The 8,239-nt window shown below is 34.4% G+C and overlaps 1 protein-coding gene across 4 annotated transcripts in view; it reads left to right on the forward strand.

The window, feature by feature from the left end:
* The window catches only part of MSH4 (mutS homolog 4), a 147,392-nt gene that overhangs the window by 86,066 nt on the left and 53,087 nt on the right, over positions 1-8,239 (forward strand). For 2 of the 4 annotated variants that reach the window (XM_068538022.1, XM_068538023.1), the window contains one exon: positions 1,392-1,647. The exons of the other annotated variants lie outside the window; for them this stretch is intronic. In XM_068538022.1, the coding sequence (XP_068394123.1) occupies positions 1,392-1,583 (192 nt within the window). In that variant the 3' untranslated portion in view covers positions 1,584-1,647. Of the gene's footprint in view, positions 1-1,391; positions 1,648-8,239 lie in introns of those variants that run through there. 4 annotated transcript variants of the gene reach the window in all.

Raw genomic sequence — 8,239 nt, forward strand, 5'->3', positions numbered from 1 at the left:
TTCTGCCACATTGAATTACTTGTCATTTCATCATTTTGACCTGATTGTGTACCATACTTTTTAATGTGTTTGCTCTCTCTGTTTCTTCCATCTGGAATGCCCTCCCTTCTAGGCTCTTCTATCCATCAAGATTCATTTCAAATACTCCATCCTATTTAAGCTTTTCTTGACACAAGCTGGAAGTGAACTTTCTGTCCTCTGAACATTTTATATCCCTCTTATGCGGCTTTTCATGATTAATCAGTTGCTTGTAAACATGTCTGTTTCACTGTAAGACTGAGCTTTTTGACTTTCATTATCATGTCAGGATGAGATTTTTGTATGCCCCCACAGTCATGAATGCAAGTTATAGGGTCTGGAATATAGATACTAATAGATATTCAATAACTGTCATTTAAATAATAAACTGATAGTTGATCAATCAGTGTATCAAATAGATGGATGGATCAATATATGATAATCTTATTCTACCTCACGGAGTCGTATTCATTTTTCCTATAGTGAAAGTAGAGAAATATCTGGAATTCTTGGCTATTGAGGAGTTGAAGGGATTGTATTTCCCTTAGTGAATGGAAACTAAGTCTTTACATAAATAGTTAAGATTGAAAATGCTGCTTCCTCTATCTAGCTCAGGCAAAGAAATGAATGAAGAATTTTCTAGCTATACTCCCAACCCTGAAGGGAGGTATTCAAGGACTGAATATCTAAAGGTCTTCCAAAGTATTAGAAGATTCCCATTTTAAACATTATTTCTTGGGTATCCTTAAGTATAGTTTGTAAGTATAGTTAAGACATAATTTCAACCAGCAGTTTATGTTGCTTATTTTAAAAATAGAATTTACCCCTCAGGCAGTATTTTCTTTTAGGCTCTAGCAATCCTGTATATGAACTGTTTTGAGGGACAAGCAGTTTACTGATGACCCACTTCTGTCCACTAGGTTATCTGTTGGGGAATTAAAGTAGGAGATACAGAGTAGTACTCTGAGTGACATTTAAAATTATGAAAACTGCATAGCAATGAGCAGAGTGCTATTTTCCCATACCTTTTTGATGAGAAAGTGTTTGTAGAACATAACTCTGTGGATTTTCTATTACTCTTTGGTGTTGTGTTGAGATATTTGTCCGTTTAGCAGATTTTTTTTTTTCATTGTGAAGTGGTTTTCAAGGATTAAGGATCTGTCATAAAGTAGTAAATACTCATGAGAAATTTTATTCTCCAAAATAATATTTATTTCTTCTGGTACATGATTTGCTAGTTGGATGGGGCTGACTTATCCAAAGGGACTGGTTAACCATTGAGTTCTTATTTCTATGAAAGGAGGTAGAATATTGCCAAAATAAAAATCATACTATTCATATTTTAATTTTTATCTATATTTTTTCAATAACAGCAAAGCCAAAGGAGTACCCCTGAGATGGAAAGACAGAGAGCTGTGTACCACCTAGCTACTAGGCTCATTCAAACTGCTCGAAACTCTCAATTGGATCCAGACAGTTTACGAACATATTTAAGTAATCTCAAAAAGAAGTATGAAGCAGATTTTCCCAGGGCTGAACAAGTTTCAGGAAACAGTGAAGAATAATAACAACTCACATCTTATACTAATGAAATAATATGTCTTAGTATGAGGAACCTAGAATTCATTTTTCCCAAGAGCAAAAGAAAGTAATATTTGCTAAATTTTGTATTTTAATTGAAAATTACATTATATTAACCTCAGAATTATCATCTATATGTTCTATATAAGAAAATATTTGTTATATAACTTAAAAAATGAGAACTATTTAAAGAACTGATTTTTATGTTAGAAAAAAGTCTAACATGACACTTTTCTCATTTATGGAACTTCATGTTAAGTTTATTTATATTTACAAGTTATGGTTTAAAATGTTATCATAAATAGTTTAGCTAAAAGAAATCTTTCTTTGCAGGTCTGAAAACTTAGGCGAGGTTTTCTTTTACACTGTTATTCAGAAGCAATATTTCTTTTACATTCTTATTATGACTCAATGATTTCTTAATTAATACCCCCAAATTCCAACACTGGATGCTTCTGAAGTTTGTTAGAATGATACTGAGAATTTTAAAGTATTCTTTTTGGCATTCAGTATAGTTCTAAAGGATGAAATTCAGCAAATAGATATTTTGTAACGCAGAGAGTGTTTCTGCAAGGAGTAGTTACCAAATAGCCAGGTGTTCCATTTTCTACTCACCAACTTCTTCTCTTTTCCCTTTTCCAAATTTTCATTTTTGACCATCTTTTTTAGGTGAGTAAACAAGGCAGCAGAAAGGTAATATTAATATGTTTGCCTTAATTGTTGGTTCACAAGGGAGCATTTTATAAATTGTGTTTCCACAGGCATGTGGCTCACACCACCTTTTAGAGTTAACCCAAAGGTTATTCTGGTTTTATAAATGGACAAAAGAAAATGGAAGACCATCAGTTGTTCAGTAACTGCAAAGAGCTGTTGTCTTCTCAAACACCTTATTTCTATAGTTCCATCTCAGTAGAAGACTTATTCACATAATCTCAGCCCAAAGGCCTAAGATAGGGAAATTACTCTTGGAAACTTAAGTATCTGGAACTCAGGGTATACATTCAGTAAGCTGCAAGATTCATAGTTACTTGTATTACTGTGAATTACTATTACAAAAAATTGTTCACAGACTGATTAGGGCCCTGTTTTTTGTTAATATATACGTATTTTATTTTATAAAATATAATACTAATATTTTTGACTTTATTCAGCATTCTAAGTACACATTAGTAGCCAGATATATTGAAAAAGTTATAATTTGAATGACACACATAATTTTTTTGAAAAATAATTGTAAATTAGTGTTAATTACATTAGCTATATACTAAATGTCTTATTAGACTACTTCTATTTCCTATTCTCATGTTTTAGAAATAGAGCACCACAGTATTTGAATTTGACCATTAGTCACATTTAAATTCACAGCCTTTGAAACGAACTATATTTTATGCAGTCATTCCTAAAAGCAGTTAGATAATTTAGGTTTGTGGCAAATTTCTAGAAGGTACTGAGGAGGAAAAGGGAATGGCACATTGTTTGGGAGGGCAGGGAAGAAAAGGGAGGAAGCAATAACAGGGAGAAGGGGAGCAGGCGGTGGAAGAAAAACAGGCAAGCAGAGACAGGTGCGAAGTATTAAATATGCTGAATATCATTTACTCAAATGTATTAATTTCCCTTTACATTTAACCCCAATATTAAATTCCACCAGACTTTTAAGAAATTCTTCATCATCATTCTGCAGCTTTTGATGCAAAAACTGCAGCCAACTGATTAATCCTTTTATTTTAGATTTGGAATACTGAAATAAAAATGGGTTTATATCGTCTTAAAATTAAATACTTTTTCTTCAATCATTTTGTGTGTTGCCGAAACATATGAAAAAGCAAATCAAATGCAGATATAATTATAAAGTTATGGTACTATAGGATGGAGGCGAATGCTAGGAAGACAATCCATTCTTTAATTTTCAGGTCTATTTGCTCTACTCTTCAGTACCTCTTCGCCTTTGCCTTTCTCTAAAATTATAGATCATTATCTTCTAATTCAGTCTTTTAAGATAAATGTCCATAATGTTTTAGGAAACTCCTTGAATTTCCACCTCAAAGTCATTCTTTTAGTCTGTTCCACCTTTCTCCTCACGTAAAGTAATCTTCTTCAAGTCTAAGGGTAAGGTATAGGGGAGTAGAGGAAAAGAGCAGCTTATCCTCATGCCTAGGAAGTAATACATTTGTTTATTTTTAAATTTGCATAACAGTAAAATTAAATCTTTTTTGGTCTACAATTTTATGAATTTTGGCACATTTATGGATTCATGGTACTACCACACTCAAGATGCACAACAGTTCTGTCACCACCAGATGATTCCCTTAGTACTGTCCCTTTGTAGCCAAATTCTTCCCTGACTCCTAACTTTAACCCAGCAATCACTGAGTATGGTTAAGCATTCCTTCCCTATAGTTTTGTTTTTACCAGTCATATAGCACGTAACCTTTTGAGACTGGCTTCTTTTACTGAGCATAATGTACTTTAGAATTTATCCATTTGGTTGTGCCTTTTTATTGCTGCCTGGTATTCCATTGTTTGTATGTACCACAGTTTATCCATTCACTCACTGAAGGACATTTAGGTTTCTAGTTTTTGGCGATTATGAATAAAGCTGTTACAAACATTTGTGTACAGATTTTTGTGTGAGTGTTAAGTTTTAATTTATCTAGGTTAAATAGGAGTGGAATGGCCCTGTCATATTGTAAGTGTATATTTAACTTCATGAGAAGCCTGCAGACTCTTTTCCAGAGGGCTTATACCATTTTACATTCCTGTCAGCCATGTATGAGAGGTCCAGTTGTCCCACATGTTCTTTAGTACTTGGTGTATTGTCAGTTTAAAATGTTTTTTTAGCCATTCTAATAGATATGTGGTGAGTAATTCATTTAAAATATTTTAAAGCTATTCTGATCATTCTTTAGCAAGCAGCGATTTTTAAAAATCTTTCTTTTTCCTAAATTATTTTTTAGCTGCTTTTTAGTTTAACCTCTCTGGTAGCACATTTTTAAATCTTTCCCTTCAAGCAAAAGTTTCATCAGAGTTTGGTAAAAAAACTACCAAAAATATAATTCAGTAATATTTATTATGGAACAGACAACGTACTAGGTGCTAGGCGCACAAAAGATGTCTGACCTTGAGGTAGACTTTTCAGGTGTAGTTAAGAAGAAAACGCATGTAGCGTTGGAACACCATGTGATAAGTACGATAATATAGGAACATAAGAAGGGTAGTAGCACAAAAAATGTTCACAGTTCTTTGTGCGTCAAGGGAGTTTAAAAGGTAGTAAAATATGTCAAGTGTTCAGGAAGGGAAGAGCATTTTAGATAAGGATCAGCATATGTAAAAGCAAAGAGATGTGAAACAGTAAGCAGTTTGGTTTAGCTGGGGGATAGAGTGCATATGAGAGAGTGGCAAAAAGATGAAGTGAGTGCTTTATATCAGTTTCTCCTTTAGATGACTGAAGAGTTTTAAGGTCTGTTGCTAGAGAGTGGAAGAGGATGGTGGTGGTGGTAGTAGAGGAATAGCATGATAAGATTTCCATTTTAGAAAGATCATCTGGGTGGTAGCATAAATGGTTTTGGGATGTGTGGTTGAAACCAAGGAGATGAGATAGTTTAAGAAACTCGGTAGTGCAGAAGAGAATTGATGATTAAGGGTAGAAACAGTGAGAATGGAACAGGTTTGTGTGTGTGTGTGTAAAGGAGGAGAATGGAGAGGGTGGAGTGGCTGGTGGAGGAGAGAAGACATTGATTTGAAAGATATTAAGGAGATTTAGTGTTGATTAACCAGATTTAGCGATTCATGACTTATCCGATTTTTTAGTGAGGGGAAGGTGTTATGGATGGAATTGTGTCACCTTGAAAAAGATTCGTTAAGTCCTAACCCCCTGTACTTCAGTATGTGACCTTATTTGGAAATAGGATCATTTCAAATGTATTGATAATTAGTTAAGATGAGGTCATACTGGAGGAGGGTGGACCCCTGATCCAATATGACTGGTGTCCTTATAAGAAGATTGCCATGTGAAGACACAGAGACTCAGGGAGAATGCCATGTGAAGATAGAGGATTGGAGTGATACATCTACAAGCCAAAGAATGCCAAAGATTGCTGGAAAACCACCAGAAATTAGGAAGGATTCCCCTACAGTTTTCAGAGGGTGTGTGGTTCGGCTAACACCTCAATTTTAGACTTCTGGGCTCCAGAACTGTGAGACAATAAATTACTGTTGTTTTAGCCACCTAATTTTTGTACTTTGTCATGGCAGCCCTAGCAAATTAATACAGAAGGGAAGAGTTAAATATGACTCTAGGTGGTGATGCCATCAACCATGTTGAGAAATATGGAAATAATAAGAATTCCAGTAGAAGGAAGTTTCAAAGAATTCCCTGATGGTCCAGTGGTTAGGACTCGGCACTCTCACTGCCAGGTTCCCGGGTTCGATCCCTGGTCCGGGAACTAAAATCCCGCAAACCGTGTGACATGGCGCCGTCCCCCCCCCCAAAAAAAAAAGAAGAAAGAAGTTCCAGAAATTTAGGTGCTGCTTGTTGCCCACTCTCTAGCATAGGTATGAGCCATGTTCAGTAGAAGTGATGACTAGATAAAATTCATTAAGCTCTGTTCGAGTAGATGGAAATTAGGGAATAAATGTAAAAAGACTTGCTAAAATATTTGCCCAGAAGAATCACTTCATCTGGATCAGCAATCTAGTTTTTCTTTATAAGCTAGATTAAGGTTTTTGTTTTTTTTTTAACTTTCTTCATGTTAACACATATTTCCAACTAAAATAATTATCATATGCTACTGGTAAAATATTCAAATATTAATACATTGTGTGTTGTTTGAACTTCCTATATACTTATTTATGAGCTTAAAATTTGCTCAATCATAATTAAATGTAGTTTAAGTGTAATTAAAGTAAGCATTTCTATAATCCAACCCTGTAATGCAGTTAAGGGAACGAACGTGGAAGGAGAGGAAAAGCAAGTGATCTAGTTATATTGTTACTTGGCTATTTCCATTCTGTTCTTTAGAAACTTAAATCACACAATTGTTTTGTCTTACTATAGATACCGTTTTCTTATGAATTGTCAAAATTTTGATAGTCCCCAGATTGCAGATAGTGAGGATGGATACTGTCTACCATAATCTACTGAAATGGATCTAAATGCAGTGATGAGGTGGGGAACAGATTCTCATTGTCAAGGACTGTGAAGTGTCTAAGATTTTTACCTTACTTGCAAACTAACAGTTTAGCTTACCATACTGTTTTCTGTCAGAAGACGAAAGACTGGGTCAGAAACAAAGAACTTTATTACTAGTGACACAGCATGCAGCATGAGCTTCTTGTTTGTGTTGGTTCCACGTACCCCCATCCTCTAAGATGTGTAGTTGTCCAGGTAGATGTGCACACAGTGGATTGGTGTTATAGCTGAAGAATCCCAAGCTTGGGAAACTCCAGGCTTTTAAAATGAGCTTCAAGCAAACCTCCTTGAACACTTCCCCAGAGGAAGACATTGCCTTTATTACATTAGATATTGAGCAAAACTGCTCTCTGCTCGGAGGGAGTCACTATCTCTGTCTTCTAAGGCTGCTCACTATACAAACATCCTTAAAAAGACAGTCAAGAGTAAGACAGTTCCTCTGCTCATAAGACAGGTGGAAACATGAGGGACCCATGGAGAATTATCTTCCAGTTCTCATCTTTGTGTTGCAACAGTTTGACCACATAGTTATACAGAGAACAGTCTAATACCCTAGATATTCAAAAAGCAAAGAGCTAAAAAATTGTTGTAGAATACATTCTAATTTTTTTAAGAAAACAAGTTTCTTTGTAACCAAAGGATATGCAGATTTAACTGATAATAGTTTCATTTTGATGTGATGTTGGGTCAAAATTGTTTCTTTTTTTGTATTAAAATGCATATCATTTGGGGGTAGATGAAATGAGTGAAGGTGATCAAAAGGTACAAACTTTCAGTTATAAATAAATCCTAAGCATGTAATGTACAGCATGGTGACTATAGTTAATAATATTGTATTATGTATTTGAAAGTCGGTAAGAGAGTAGGTCTGGAGTTCTCATCACAAGAAAAAAAACTTGTAACTATGTGTGATGATGGGTGTTAACTAGACTTATTGTGGTGATTATTTCACAGTATATAAATTTATTGACTCATTCTGTTATATACCTGAAACTATTTTGTTTTACACAATTATATCTCATTAAAAAAATACTGCTGGGCTAGTATTTAGGGGTATCACATACCAAAACACCCAAGCTCCAAGTTGTAACTTAAGGCTAATTACATCCAAATATAATCTATTTCTGTCATCCTATTCCCAACACTTTAGTTGACTAATTCTTTACCTTGTATTATTTGTGACCATGGATGCTACAGAATTATAAATTCTTCTCTCAAGGAAGGGATCACCTCTTAATTTCATTAATTATTCCCTACTACCAAACACAGTGTTTTATTTTCAAAATAACTCAGTAAACGTTTGTTATTATGGATATAAAATATAAAATAATATTTACCTAACTTAGGACATACTAAAAATAAGAGCTTCAGAGTTCAGAACATTAATATGACCAGATTTTCCACAAGTAAGAATGCTCTAAGGCCAAAAACAACTTTTAAAAACAGAATAAA

This window comes from Eschrichtius robustus, chromosome 3 (assembly GCF_028021215.1).
Source record: "Eschrichtius robustus isolate mEscRob2 chromosome 3, mEscRob2.pri, whole genome shotgun sequence".
NCBI classification, from domain to species: Eukaryota; Metazoa; Chordata; class Mammalia; order Artiodactyla; family Eschrichtiidae; genus Eschrichtius; species Eschrichtius robustus.